The sequence below is a fragment of the Canis lupus genome, chromosome 2, assembly GCF_048164855.1.
Source record: "Canis lupus baileyi chromosome 2, mCanLup2.hap1, whole genome shotgun sequence".
Taxonomy (NCBI): Eukaryota; Metazoa; Chordata; class Mammalia; order Carnivora; family Canidae; genus Canis; species Canis lupus.
Genome location: NC_132839.1, coordinates 9,239,809 through 9,255,503, shown reverse-complemented (window position 1 = coordinate 9,255,503; position 15,695 = coordinate 9,239,809). Strand labels below are relative to the sequence as shown.

The 15,695-nt window shown below is 40.6% G+C and overlaps 1 protein-coding gene and 1 long non-coding RNA gene across 14 annotated transcripts in view; one reads left to right on the top strand and one right to left on the bottom strand.

Annotated features, from left to right (window-relative positions):
* Positions 1-15,389, top strand: part of PAM (peptidylglycine alpha-amidating monooxygenase) — a 229,328-nt gene extending 213,939 nt beyond the window's left edge. For 3 of the 13 annotated variants that reach the window (XM_072789317.1, XM_072789290.1, XM_072789272.1), the window contains 5 exons: positions 2,815-2,914; positions 5,173-5,226; positions 10,697-10,900; positions 13,832-13,888; positions 14,554-15,389. In XM_072789317.1, coding sequence (XP_072645418.1) covers positions 2,815-2,914; positions 5,173-5,226; positions 10,697-10,900; positions 13,832-13,888; positions 14,554-14,735 — 597 coding nt within the window. In that variant the 3' untranslated portion in view covers positions 14,736-15,389. The remainder of the gene's footprint in view (positions 1-2,814; positions 2,915-5,172; positions 5,227-10,696; positions 10,901-13,831; positions 13,889-14,553) is intronic. The other 10 variants (XM_072789275.1, XM_072789267.1, XM_072789308.1 and 7 more) reach the window with 5 other exon arrangements.
* On the bottom strand, positions 10,239-14,430 carry LOC140612235 (uncharacterized). The gene is made up of 2 exons (XR_012013529.1): positions 13,467-14,430; positions 10,239-11,966 (listed from the first exon to the last, which is right to left on the bottom strand). It is a non-coding gene; the product is annotated as an uncharacterized lncRNA (long non-coding RNA).
* Positions 15,390-15,695: the final 306 nt, after the last annotated feature.

The window sequence follows — 15,695 nt, the reverse complement described above, 5'->3', positions numbered from 1 at the left end:
CTGCTTGCATGCACACCCTGCAGGCTGGCATTTTTTTGCCTTCTTACTTTTGCAAGGCAGCTTGTTTGGAAAGGAATGATCCCTGCCACTCCATCTCAAAAAGAAAAGAAAAAAAAAAAAAAAAGTGAGCCCAGATTTATGTTGCTTCTCCAACCAGTGAGCCCAGATTTATGTTGCTTCTCCAACCTTAACAGTGGAGATTAAAATTTATAATATTTGACAATATTTGAGGTCAAAGTTTCACATAAGCAAAATTATGTATCCAAAGCTACAGAGTAAATAGCACAGCTCGACCTTATACACAAGTCTTTAGACCCTAAAATGTGTCTTACCTTTTAATCCCCTGAGGTTGCACGTTGGTATAAACTACAGCATAACTTGGTACAACTTCTTAGAGAACTGTTTTTAAAACTTAATGTCAAGTTTAAACATTATTTGGTGTTAAAGCTAACATAATTAGAATTATGTTAAAGCTAACATAATTACGTTACAGAGAACGCAAATCCCTTATGCATTTTTAAGACAAAATAGAAGATTTTGAGAGCAGGTTGCCATGGGCTGGGTCACCAGATGCCCCAAGGGGGATGCCGTCATTCTTGTCAGTTTTACTTTGTCAGGGAGAAGAAAGAGAAGAGAGAAGAAACCCCAGAAGAGTTTACAAAGCTTGGATGGAAGATCTTTAAATCCATTCAACTCTGAAATCCTCAAGCTTAATCCTAAAGCTTACAATGTGATTTTCTGTTTCAAATGACACAAAGCAGTAAAAAAGTTCATTAGAAAGATTACAGTTGAATGCTTCCGACTACAGCAGAAACAGAGGTCCCTAAGTCCTATCCACTGTCCTCCCTCGGAGCCCCCTAACAGCCACAGAATATTTCCAGCAGAACCCTTGGCTCCCTGGATCAGTTTGAGAACCACAGACAGAGGTTTATTGTGACTGTAGACTTGAATTGACCACATACTCCGATTTATTTAAAGGAAAATCCTTAGCCAAAGAGTAGTTCACACACTTCCTCCGCCCCTTACCTTTGTTCTATTGTACTATGTTTCCTATCAGAAAATATGAAGCACTTTACAACCACCCATTTTACAAAGCAGTTCCTAAGAACAGGTTTTTGGTACAGGGGAGGATCTGCCTAGAATTTGCAAGTCTGCTGCCACCTATTGGTTGAACCCAAAATAAGGATGAACATTGAATTGACTGGCTTGTGAGATTCCAACGAGGCAACATTTTGATTTCTGGCTTTCTGTTCTTCTCATGCACATTTGTCGCAGCTCATTTGAAAGTACAAAGGAATGAGCCTCCTTGGCATGGCTGTCTCATTTTTCTTCTCAGTGTGACAAACTGTTGATGATTTTCAAAGTAGCGCAGTTATCTCCAACAGCGTGTGGTCTGTCCCGACTCATTAGTGCGCTCTGTCCTCAAGCACACTGAAGTGGGCAGATGTGGTCTGACAAGACCAGAGTCGGGATCTGGTCCTGTTCGTACGCACTGGTCATATTTTTGAGAACTGTATACTCAGGCCTACTATCCTCAAAGGTGAAAGAAATCATCCATGTCCTGCCAACTGGAGGACATGTGGCACATTTGAAAGCTTCAGTAGCCAGAAAAGAAATGGCAGCAGCATGACATTTTAAGGCTTCTCTTGCAGGAACTAGTCTGGTGACCTTGAGAAAGTCACAGAAAGTGCTCCCTTATCTCTTGTGTCCTCATGACTGAGATGGTGGTGATTGGGAATGGAAATATGTCATGAAGAGGGATCCCTGGGTGGCGCAGCGGTTTGGCGCCTGCCTTTGGCCCAGGGCGCGATCCTGGAGACCCGGGATCGGATCCCACGTCGGGCTCCCTGCATGGAGCCTGCTTCTCCCTCTGCCTGTGTCTCTGCCTCTTTCTCTCTCTGTGTGACTATCATAAATAAATAAAAAATTTAAAAAAAATATGTCATGAAGAAAGACATCAAAACACTGCATATCTGAAGTAGGTGAGAAAGCCCAGGAAGTACTTGGTGCTCAGTTTGTTTCCTTATGCTGACTGAAAATGCTGCAGACCCTGGGCCTCATAGTCACCAAAGCCCACAACGGCTGCCCATCTCCTTGTGGGCCCTTCAGAAATAGTCTGAATGCCCCGACTCTTCTCATCAGAAATATATAATTAGTTTTTCAGGAAACACGTAACAGCTTGATGGGAATAATAACAAAAAGTAATACTGAGTCTTTTTTGCTTACATAGGTTAAAACGGGCAATGTGATAGTGATTAAAAGAAAAAAAAACATGAAGGCAAAAACATAAATACATAGGTAGATAAACGCCAGTATACAAAACTGAAAAACTAAATCTTATAAACATTCACTTTTAAAAGACTTGAAGGTGGGGCACCTGGGTGGCTCAGTCGGTTAAGTGTCTGCCTTCAGCTCAGGGTCATGATCCTGGGGTCCTGGGACCAAGCGCCTGCCGCGGGCTCCCTGCTCAGCAGGGAGTCTGCTGCTCCCTGTGCCCCTCACCCCACTCATGCTCTCTCTCTTGTTCGCGCTCTCTCTCAAATAAATAAAATCTTTTTAAAATAAATAAATAAAGACTTAGAAGTCAGTGCTGAAGGTCCCTTTGCATTTTCCATCACATCAAATTATGAACCCTAGAGTTGGTGCCAGTGAATGTGTGAATACCTCTTCTTGGCCTAGAGCTGCTGTGACAGAGTTATAGTTTGTTTGGTTTGATTAACAGGCTTATTGTGTGCTTTGCTTTGTTTTTCTGCTCTCTCATGAAGAATTCAGGTATAGGCTCACCACCCTCATGTGTGCTTCTTATTTTGGCAGCACTTTGACATGCCTCACGACATCGCTGCATCTGAAGATGGGACTGTGTATGTCGGGGATGCTCACACCAACACCGTATGGAAGTTTGCCTTGACCGAAAGTATGGTTTTCACAGTATTACTGTCTGTACTGTCCCTCAGTTTTATTGCTTAAAAGCATGTGACAAAATATTTGCATTTCCTTCTCTTTTTATTGATAGGAGTGGGAAATCAAAGTATAATTCGTAGTTGTTAAAAGACCTGTTTGGTTTCATTTCAGGGATTAAATTAATTTTTAAAAAGTAGAGAGAAACATTTTTTTTTTTTTCCTGGCAGTTATCCCCTTGTTTCCACAGATACTCCACAGGAAATTCTTGATGCCTGGAGTAATGTCTGTTACATTGAAAGCCAGTGTTAATTCCCGCTTAGTTCCAGAGGGAGATGATGGCTTTGGCAAAGCAGAGGGGCTGACTGGCTTCCACATTGGTATCACTCCCCATGTGGCTCTTTAGCTCTCAGTACTGCTGAGCATCAAGGCATGCCAGTACTGGTGTCAGACACATATTATCCCAAGCAGGAAGCACTCTGCGTTTTCCCTTTAGACTTCATCTTTGTTCAAAATACCAAACTATTATTTCATGTAACTCAAAAGTATGTCTGGGGACAGAAGAGCTTCTCTATTGGGACCAAGCCAGCTAGTGTGGGGATTTTCTAATTGTAATTTCCAACATTATTTCTAATTCGTGAAAAGCATACTAACCCAGCCTCTGCTATCATACTAAAAAACATAAGCTTTCTAAATTCAACAGTAATAAATGCTTAGTAGGTCACAAAACCCAAAGTCCAGAGGTGCTCTTAAAATATGGCAGGGTCCAAACCATAGGAGAAGATAGGAGTTAAGCAAAGGAATTGAAGATGGTAAATGTGAGGCATCAGGAGCTGCAACAGGCAGTTTTAGATAGAGAAATAATAAGGGAATTTGAATTGATGAAGATAAATAACAATTATAACAGGGAAAAAAATGTAAGTCATAACAAAGAAAAGTAAAATCGGGGGTCCAAAAACTTTAATCAGATACCATACAGATCTTTGAGCCCAAGTAAATTTGGTAACTGCAATCTTCAGAATTGTCCTTTGAGTAACTTTTGCTATTTTGTAGTAAGGACTCAGGTAAGGGTGATTGCACAGAGGTGTGCATGGCCTGTTCTACTTCAGCAATAGCTTCCCATTCCCCTGGCAAGTATAGCTTTCTCACAACCTGTCTCCTCAAACAGGAACCAGAGGGTATGGGCAGACAGGAAAGTAAGGAGAAGAGTGGATAATTCCCAATTTCAAGACTAAACCCAGGCTTTTCAGCATAAGAAAAAATGAATAAATACTTCTCAAGCTAGAAAAGATCTCAGAAATCTAGACAGCATCTTCATTTTGTAGGTAGCAATAATGCTTAAACTCATTAAGATTCTGGTCTAAGGATCTTAATACCACCCTAGTGGTCTGTACTCAACAGAGATGTATATCCAAGTCCTCTGGAGAGGGCTTTTATAACACACATGGCCAGATCCTACTCATGATCTATAGACTGAAGAAGGGTAATAATATGTGTCTTCTGGAAAGGCTTCCCAAGTGGTTTTGACACATCCCTTGGTTGAGAAGTGCTGCAACATAGTGTTCAGCTTTGAAAGAGAAAAACCCTCTGGGTACAGTCCAGAATGAAACCAAATAATAAATCTCAAAAATAGTACTTTCGGAACAGTCAAGATTGCCATTGGAAGCTACGCAGATGTCTTAAGTATTTGCATTCTAGTATTTAACTAGTCAAATCTATTTATGTCAGCCAGAAGACTGATGACCAAACATGGAAGATTTAGCAATCAGTCTAGATGTCCACATGAAAACAGAACCACTTGATATTTCAGGAATAATAAACTATTATGAACTCCAGAAGGAAGATCTCATTTTAAACAGGGAGAGTTTAGAAATATTTCAGCTTTTGCTAGGAGATTTTTATCCAGGATTCATGGGCCTGGCACCTAATTAGTGATTTGTCTTAAACTCTTTTTTTTTTTTTTTAAGATTTTATTTATTTATTCATGATAGAGAGAGAGAGAGAGAGACACAGGCAGAGGGAGAAGCAGGCTCCATGCCGGGAGCCCGATGCAGGACTCGATCCCAGGACTCCAGGATCATGCCCTGGGCCAAAGGCAGGCACTAAACCACTGAGCCACCCAGGAATCCCCTCTTAAACTCTTTTGTAATATGATAATGCATGTGATGAATTAAGGAAATATTTTCTACTGAGCAGAAGTAATGCCAAAATTAAGTTTTCAGGTTTTTTTCAGAGATTCTGACTTTCTTTTTCCTTTGCTGTGCTATGTTACAGAAATAGAACATCGATCAGTTAAAAAGGCTGGCATCGAGGTCCAGGAAATCAAAGGTTGGTCTCTTCTGACTCTGAAACCCAAGGCTATTTGTGCTGAATTCTTTCATGGCTCTTGATTTCACTTAAAAAATGATCAGACTAAAAACATAATATAATCTGGTAAATTATCCATAACTTCTACTGTGTACAGAGCCTTTAAACCTGTATGTTGCCACTGTTTTCTCTGATAAATGGAGTGGTAATAATGAGCTCAAACTCACCGATTTCAGGTGCTAGAAAGTGATTCTGTACAAGCGGGCCAAAGACATTCAGGGAGAAAAAAACGTCAGTCACTTTTAGAAGTACGTTAACGTCAGGCAAGCAGAAAAATACCCTCCAGTATATTGGAAAAGGCCTTCCTTAATGGGCTCTAGTCTAAATGAGTGAGTTACTATGATAGGGGCCTGAAAAGATGAGCTGCTCGCTAAGCTCCAATCTTAGCACCATTCACTGCCAGCATAGACCGAGGGCTATCTAAGGATAAGGTACTCTAACAGGCTTAGGGGGAATGAAACTGTGTCTGACTTCAGAACACTTACAACCTATAAGGAGAGAGAGAGAGAGAGAGAGAGAGAGAGAGAGTGTGTGTGTATGCGCGCACACGTGTGCATGTATGTGCATATATACAAGTAAGTATAGCTCTAGTATAGAACAGTTGGGAATGGGAAATGGAATTTAGCTAGTAGTAAACAACCACTGGTTTTATTAGGAATCCCAGTCGAATTATTTTCTCCCTTCCTTAGGACCAGTGTATACGTGTACATGTTCTGCTATTGGCAGGGTTTTGACGTGGTCATGTGAAATCAAGAACTGACTAAAGGCGCTCCTAATGTTTAAGTAGCAAAGTGATTCTGTTACTAGTACTTTACAAATGATTCACCTAGATATTCAGACCTAACCCTAGGCTTACTTGTTTTCCTTTTTCATGAAAGCAGGTGGAAAGAGATGCAAAGAAGCAAGAACCAAGAGGGAGTTTAGGGATTTTATGTAGGCAGATAAGAGAATATAGCCGGCTCAAGGTTGGAAGGGGTAAGATAATATTATACAATAAGTAAATAGCAATTGTTTGACATTTGTAGAGATTCAACCCAGGTGACTCTACTGAGTGGCATTCATGCCACAGCCCTATTGAAGAGTTCCTGATCCTTTATTTTTCTATGATTGTTACATACAGAACTATTGGTGAGTTGTTTGCTCTAAAGATATTGTTAGTAGTAATGGCTTTCATTTATGGAGCACAAACAATGAGCTGTACAAAAATGACTGAGTTAACAAATCCTTACACCAACCGTGTGATAATTGCTATTATCCCCCATTTTACATATGAGGAAATTGAGTATCAGAATTACTACTAAGATAGAAAGTGGTTGAGCCAAGTGTTAAGCCACAGCTGTCTGGCACCAAAGCCTGTGCTCTTAACCACTCTTCCTGTACTACTGAAGAGAAAGGAATACCACCAATCCATTTATCATAAATTCTTCCAAGAGATACAGGTTGGGGATGGTTCTAGTTTATTCTGAAATCTTTGGGATTTCGAAGTGGCCTCAGACCATTTCTGTTTAAATAAATCCCACCAAAAAAAAAAAAAAAATCCAGATTATACTGCTTGGCTCATTGAGAGCAGCTCAAGCACACTGATCTCTTCTTGCCTGGCCAATGGCCAATGAAGGATGAAAAGTGCTCTCCCCAGGCCATTTCCTCTTTCCTCAGCGCACATCACTGACTGCATTTGGTCAGAAAACCTCCCACCCTTGTGGTAGGATAGTAAATGTTATGAAATATCTTGTCATGACAGTCCCATGTTAATAGGAATAGCCAAATGCAAATGAAGTCTCTCCTAGTCCACTTTGAACCCCTAGGACTCTCTTAAATCTTCCTTTTTTTCAAAGAGTATTTTCTTACTACAGAAAGGGAATATAAATCATGCTGAATCTCCAAAAGTTTGTCTTTTATCAAAATCTGGAAGCTTGATTTACACCACTTCTTACAAAAGAGAAGAAGAAACACCCCAGATTTAGCAACCTTATAAATTTCCAACTTTGAGTAACCTCTGATGATACTTGCCCCCACTGTGAATGGTCCTATAACTGATGAGTAAGAGCCGCGCTTTGGAACCAGTATTGTGTTCACAGGGAGTTGCAGGGATAAGAGAATTTGTGATAAGAAACTTAGGAAAGGGATTTTCCAATAAAGTCGCTAAGCACAAAACAGGTATGCTGGTGTCCCACCAGAATCATAGCCTTCAACTCTCCCTCCCCAAAATAAAAGATGGTGATGGTAAACCAGTCTCAATAAAAGAAAAACTCTCCAGCACAGTTAGCATCTTAGGCCCTATAGAGAACAACACGTTATAGGGGCAGCACATTGCATTAAAAAGAAAGGAAGGAAGGGGGGAGGGAGGAAGGAAAGGAAAGGAAAAGAAGAAAGAAAGGAAGGAAGAAGAAAGGAAAGGAAGGAAGAAAGAAGAAAGGGAAGGAAGGAAGAAAGAAGAAAGGAAAGGAAAAGAAGGAAGAAGAAAAAGAAAAGAGAAAAGAAAAATCTCATCGGTGCTAATTATATTTATTTCCAAGTATCTGTAGGGATACCAGATGAGCTTGTTTGAAGACATTTTTGTTTTAAATGGAATACATCTGGCACCTTACATGATGGAAAACACTCTATGAGGTGCCCTCTATCTTCCAGAAGACCCAGCTTCTACCCGATGTTAGAACTTCTTCACCGCTCCTTTATCAGGGATGATCCAAATTAAAGAATTCAGAGTAAAAGTGGCAGAATTTGAATTATTAATGCTTTGGGTTTTTTTTTTTTAAGATTTTATTTATTTATTCATTAGAAACAGAGAGAGAGAGAGAGGCAGAGACAGAAGGAGGCTCCACGCAGGGGGCCCGATGTGGGACTCGATCCTGAGTCTCCAGGATCACACCCTGGGGCCAAAGGCAGTGCTAAACCATTGAGCCACCCAGGCGTCCCTGAATTATTAATGCTTTTGAATGAAATTCCTAGAGTCTTAAATCATAACTGTTTCCTCCACTTACAAAGTTTCCTCAGAAGGAACAACAATATTCCTTTTTTTTAGACTGAGAAATTTAAATTTTGTATCCTGTTTCTTTAAAATGTAGAGTATCTTTTAAAATCTAAGCATACTTCAGTGAGGTCCAGAAGTGAGAATGTTCACGTATTTTTTTAGTAGATGACACTCACAGTCCCAGAAGGGGTATGGAATTCAGGGATTTCTAAAGTGCCGTGCGTGTATGTACCTTGGCGAGTTGATTACCTCGTTCTCAGCACACTCTCTGAAGGCTAAACTGATTCTGTTGGTTGGCTACCTACTTCCAAGTTCTTGTTTCCTTTTACTGGAGCCCAATCCTAGCTCTGCCTTATAAAGGAAACAAGAGGGGATCCCTGGGTGGCGCAGCGGTTTGGCGCCTGCCTTTGGCCCAGGGCGCGATCCTGGAGGCCCGGGATCGAGTCCCACGTCGGGCTCCCGGTGCATGGAGCCTGCTTCTCCCTCTGCCTATGTCTCTGCCTCTCTCTTTTTCTCTCTCTGTGACTATCATAAATAAATAAAGATTTAAAAAAAAAATAAAGGAAACAAGATACGAGCTGGTACAGCCATTGTCTTTGGTGTAGGTAAACCCACTAAATGACAGAAAATGCTGTGTAATTACCCCGGTTATAGTCACTTCAAATAGAAACAAATCCTTCCTTATGGCAACAAGTTCTTGTCTACCAATCCACATCTTTGGTCTATTTTTTTATTTTTTTTTTAATTTTTGGGTGGGTTTTTTTGGGTCTATTTTTGATTCTATCCTTATGTATTGTTATTTTCCTACTTAAATATAGAAGGAGCTTAAATAAAACAGAACAATTTACATATCTCTTCCACAGTAATGAAGAAAAAGACAGGACAGTGGGCAGGAAAAGTAAGAATCATACATTCCTCTTGGAAACAGATGTAGACAGGTTAAATTTGAACCATCTATATCTATCAACCAATCCCTTTCCTTCTCTCCTGAAGTTTGAAGAACCACTCCAGTGGACAGAGAAGAGGAATGATGGCCTTAACCATAGTACAGGGAAGGAAATGAGGACTATGAGGTCATCTGTAAAATGGTGATACTAATAGTGCCTACTCATAGGCTTGGTGTAATGATCAAGTGAGCACACTGCCTGAAACAACACAAGTGCTCAGGAGATATGACTGAGACCACGAAGGAAGCTGGCTCAGAACATGGAAGCAAAAAGCTGGGACCTGCCATTTGTGTGCATCACAATTTGTGTTTATAGTATCTTAAGTAATTTGAGAAATGCTTCCTTGGAGAAATGTCCAGCAAGCCACTAAGCTGTGCCCATGCATATTAACCAGAGATTTTCCTGATTGTGTTAGACCACCTATTCCTGCCATTTGGTCAAAGTTTCCCTGAGGCCATATGATTCACTCTGTATTAGGGGGCAGGAGAGTACACCAAGAAACTGAAGTTCTAGAAACCTTGTGAGCCTTTTGGCAAACATTTGATTGCAACTTGTAGCCTTTGCACACTAGGGTTTTTGTACACGTACACATATGTGCTTCTGGAGGGCAAGAATGTCTCAAGGCCCAACTTCATTTTCAAGTCTGTAGTTATTAAGATCCCTGAAGCAGCTTATATGGTTTCATTATCTCGGTTCGCAAAATGCCACTTGAGGGCTAATATCTACCCAATACCAGTCAATATCAGAGAACTGTTCTATAAGCTGTTTTCATCAACAACAAAATGATATACAGTGCACATCCACGTACACTTAATGGCTTACTGGGAACTGTATAAAAAGAACCTGAAAAGAACGCAGTTCTTTTCCCAGTTTGTAATACCGGAATTAATGCGTGCAACTATGCATGTGATGTACCATTGAACGTTAACAGGATTCAAAAACTAAATATTAAAAAAAAAAAACCTAAATATTCAAAACATACTTAGCACCTTCTGTATAATAAACATTTACACTCAACAATTTTATGAAGGAGATGTTTATTTTTACCATCACAGTTCTAAAGATGAGGTTCTTAAGGCCCAGATCATTTAAGTAACTTGCCCAAAGTTATACAGCTAGTTCTATAAGAGAACTGGGATTTTAGCCCAGATTCATTTGATGCCAGTACGCACACCAGTTCCTTTGCCCTGTACCATGCTGCCTGGGTATTTTAACTTTGAAAAAAAAAATGCAGGAGGAGGCTATATATTTTTTGCAGAACTATAGCTCAAGAGGGAATAAAGGGCAGAGTCCAAGAAAACCAATGTAAAGATACGAAACCACTGGATGGAAATAATTAATCACAACAGTAACTGTAGCTTGGTAGATCCAGATATTGAAATGTGAACCCCACATGCACTGAAACTCAACAAGTTCTTCATGAGCAGTTGTTGATTTGCCTGGGTAGGGGTGGGTGGGGTGGTTTTGGAGTCGTTGAGTCAGTTGAATATTGTGAACTCTTTTTTCCCTGAAGAATCCGAGGCAGTTGTTGAAACCAAAATGGAGAACAAACCCGCCTCCACAGAGTTGCAGAAGATGCAAGAGAAACAGAAACTGATCAAAGAGCCGGGCTTGGGAGTGCCCATTGTTCTCATTACAACCCTTCTGGTTATCCCGGTGGTTGTCCTGCTGGCCATTGCCTTATATATTCGGTGGAAAAAATCAAAGGCCTTTGGAGGCAAGTAAAATGAGCCCCTTGAACTTGGAACCTACCTTTGAAAGAGTGTTTGGCCTGATTATCCTCAAAGTCTTGTCGTGATTTTTTTCAGTGTTTTTTTTTTTTTTTTTAAGTGCTCTCTGCCTTTTTTTGGTGTTACTGTGTATGTTCCATATATTGTCTATAATTAGTATCACAGTGGAAAAAGATATATGAAGCCTCAGAAATTTGGATAGTTACATTAAAAAATATAACCTTTAATACTGCCTTTTATCAATTGGCATAAGCCCAGTTAATATCTCCATACAAAACGGTATAGATAAGTAGGCAGTATAAACTAGGTCAGGAAGGAGGAGATCCTTGATGTTAGAAACCAGCTCACTCGTCAAAATACTTGGGTCAGTTATTTGGGAGCTATATTTTCCCCTCCTAGTCCTGGCTCAGCTCTTAGCTACATGACCTTGGGCAAGTTACTTAATCTCCCCAAGACACAGTTTCCTCATTTATAGAGTTGGGCATAAAATACTCACAAGGTTGTGTGAGAATTAAACGAAATAATAAACATAAAGCATTTATCACAGTAGCTGCCACATAGTATGTGCTCAGTTAATACCACCCATCATTCTGAGGAACAATCATTGGTGATAAAGTAATACAAGTCATAAGTCGGAGAGGATACTTGTCTTAAACCTCAACTTTCTCAGGAAAGCAACTATTTCTATAATAGATCATTGGGTAGTGTTTAAATAGTCACAACTTTTTGTGAAGCCATCAGCCTTCCTTTAGCAGGCAAGGCAGGGTACAGTAATGGAGTCAGTATTTTATCAAATCATAATTGTATAGGACCCAGGAGCTGAGTTCCTTTCAAGACATTCACATAAAAGAAGAAATAATCTGACCCGTGACTCTCACCTCTCAGGAGCAGTCTCTTGGCTGAGTCCCCAGGTCCTAAGGCAAGAGTCCACAGCTGCGTCTGGGAAGGAATCCATGGGCCAGGGTGGGAGGCAGCATTTGATCAAGAAATAGCATCTGATTCTGTTTCAGGCCAAGGCGGCCATGGCAGGGATTCAGTGCCCATGGCAAAGCCCTGACACAAAAAAGGACACAGAAATATAAAACAGAGGATTCCATTTAATAAGTTGTGAAAGGGAATTTTTCTAGCTGGTTTGCTTTTGATCTGCAATCGATAAAGCTCTGCAAAAAATACCGTAAACTCTTCAAAAAAGAAATTTTGAGCCCCTGTTATAGGCATGGAACTGTGGTAATAAGCAGGGGCAAAAGGTAACACAGCCATTGTCTACCTGGAGTTAGAGGAAAGCTTCAAAAAGCAGGAGTCTTTCATGTTTGCTTGTTTACTGATGTATCCTCAGCACAAGTAACAGTTCCTGGCCCTTGGGATTTGATAAAATAGTTGTTGGGAAAATGACTGAATGAATAAATGGAGCTTCCATAATAGGTGACACATAATGAAAGAGATGACATATTAACATAACAGTAGAGGGTGGTTTAAGTGCAGTGATAAATACACAGGTTATCAAGAACACATGGGGTTGGGGGTTGGGGGGGCAGAAGGGAGATGGGAGGGCAGGCAGCAGGAATGTTGGTAATCCACCCACGCTGGGAGGAGTGGCTGGGGAGTCAAAAAGTCTCTCCTGTTTGTTGTTAAGCACATGTGACGTGGCGCCGTTAGAGAACCCCGAGTTTACGGGAAGGTGTTGGGAAGGCAGAGACCTAGGTCACACTGTATGAAATTACCATTATTCAATCATGTGTAATTTAGGAAAATAGCAGTGTTATGTGGTTCTCTCTAATGCATTTGATTCTAAAAGTAGACCAGCCTCTCACCCATTTTCAGCATTTGTTCTGGATTGCTCTTGTCCGCTGCATGAGGATTTTTAGTCAACCTCATAAAAGACCTTCCATATTTACTCAACACGTGCAGCTATTTCGTGTCTGCTCCACGTCAGACACTGTGCTAGGCACAGGAGATAAGAGGTCAACTAAGGACAGTCCCATATCCTCATAGAACTTATAGTCTGGTTTGTTGGCCCTCCGGCGCCCTCCCTAGATCCTTCCCTTCTTGCCTATTTCTCTCCACACCGACTCTCCTACCTTTCCTCTCTCATCTGCTTGCTAGCTTTTCTCACGATGCTGCCTCCACTCCTGGTCAGAGGCCCTGGGAGAGTCCCAAGCCTCACTTCCATGACCATAACCCTGAGGCGAGTAGCCATCAAGGGAAGACAGAAAGTGCAGAGAGCTATAGAGCAAAGGGGAAAAAATAAAGCCCACTGGGAGTTCTGCCTCCCGAATAAAGAAAGAAAGTCCGACCTTCATGGAGATGGGCAGCACCATGGTGAGAATGTGGGTCACCTTTATGACTGAAGATATCCAGCATTTCAGGTCCTTCAGTCAAGTCTTATACAAAAGAGAAGTGATCTACATGAATCCAAAGCTTTCTCAATTGATTCTTAATAGAAAGACTAAAATCCAAAACAAAAACTCTTAAATGATGAATAACCAGAGCTTCCAGATGATTTCAAATTTTTGGCAGTTTAATTTTGTCCTAATAAAGATAACTGATACTTACTGGCCACTTACTGCGGATGTACCAGGCGCACTGTTCTCAGCACATCCCATGCAGTCTGCCATCTAAATCTTGAAGATAGGTAGGGATTGCCACTGGTCACTCTTTTCTCTAAATGAGGCTCAGAGAAGCAACTTATTATTGAGATTGCCCCACCTGTAAGAGACACGGGCAGGACTCAAACCCAGCTCTGGCCCTCAGATACATCACAAGAATCTATTGCCTCCTTTTCTCCTTAGAACTGCATTCAGACAAGATCCAGGCCTTGTTTTTGATCATTTTTGAATTCCTGATTTTGTACTGAAAGTTGAGCCCATGGTTGAGGAGGGTAATTGGGACTCGTTTTGAAATGTGCCATCTTTCTCTAGCAGATTCTGAACACAAACTTGAGGCAAGTTCAGGAAGAGTGCTCGGAAGACTTAGAGGTATGCCTGTGCCCTCCAGAATCCTTCACATTTGGCTCCAAGCCCACACACGCTCATGTCCTTTACAGAACAAAGAGATATTTCTTATTTTCTCTCTGAAAATGAAATCCCTCACGTGCGGTGCAGCGTTAAGAGCAGAATACAAACCATAAACTAAACCGAAGTGTCAATCTAGCAGCCGATTTCCCAGTTTCGGTTTTTTTCTGCTTTGCCTTTCTGTATTATCTAATTCTCTTCCCCTGCCTTTTCTCTGGCTTCATTTGTCTTCAGTAAATTTTCTGCCACTCGGTCGGCCTGTCAGTACTTGTCATAGTGAAGATGACCTTTTCATCTAGTCATTGAAATGAAGAGCCCCTTGAGGGATGCCAGTTCCAGAGAGCCTGGAAAAAAAGCAGGAGCTGAAAAGCGAATCTGAAATAATCCTACAGAAACACATAATCCCGGGGAGCTTTTTTTTTTTTCTTATTTATTTAAATAAATGTGTGGAGTCATAGCTGACTCTGGAGAAGTATCTCTCTCTCTCACTTTTATTTTTTTTTTTCCCTAAATCTACCCTTTGGCATCACAACTTCTAATTTGTTTACCAGTTAAGAATTTACAGGGAGACAGAGAATCATTTGTGCAAAACTTTACCTGAGTCCTGTGTCATTGTGTGCTTTCTTCAGGAAAGGGCAGTGGAGGCTTAAACCTTGGAAACTTCTTTGCAAGCCGGAAGGGCTACAGCCGAAAAGGGTTTGACCGCCTTAGCACAGAGGGAAGTGACCAAGAGAAAGATGAGGATGATGGAAGCGAATCAGAAGAGGAGTACTCAGCACCCCTGCCTGCAGCCTCAGCTTCTTCCTCCTGAAAACCGGGCTTTGATTTAGGTTGATGAGAATTTCCAAGAATGCCAGATACCTTTCCCTTTAGCACGTTTAGAGTTTTGCGTATTTAATTGTAAACTGTACTAGTCTATGTGGGACTGTACACATTTTATTTCCTTTGTTTCGATTTAGTTGGCTTCTGTTTCTAGGTGAGGAGTTTCTTAAAAGTTCATAACAGTGCCATTGTCTTTCTATGAACATAGACTAGAGAAACAGTCCTCTTCTTCCATCACACTACTAATCTGATGGAAGGTTTGCTCATTTACATTTTCGAGACTCTTCTGTAGATGTAAATAACCTCCTCTGCTTGAACACAGTATTTTCCCCATAGCACTTCATTGCTGATGTCTGTCTTTGGTGCCTTTCCTGGTCAGCATTCTCAGCCTGTGGCAGTAAAGAGAAACTTTGTGCTGCGTGAGGACAAAGCTGCTAAATCTCCTTCTATTTTTTTAAAATCACTAACATTATATTGCGACGAGGGAAAGAAAAAAAAGTCTCTATTTAAATTTGTTTTTTTAAAATTTTCCTCTTCAGTTGGTGTGTTTTTGGGATGTTTTATTTTTAGATGGTTACACTGTTAGAACACTATTTTCAGAACCTGAATGTAATTTGTGTAATAAAGTGTTTTCAGAGCATTAGCTGTCAGAGTGTATTTTGCAATTTTTGCATATTTGCACGGTTTTGTAGACAACTTTTGTAATAATTACACAGACCACAGGTACAGTGAGAACTACTCAATGTCTTCAACGGAAAGAAATATGTTGTATTGTATTAAAATGAAGATGATATTTTGTGATGTAGCTGATATAAATTAAAAGCCAGCATCAGACTTTACATACATGTGTAAACCAGGCTCTCTTTTAAAATTCAAAGAGACTTTTTGCCTGTACATCAATCAGGAGGTAAATCATTTAATAAAAGGTGATCTAGGGAATCCCTGGGTG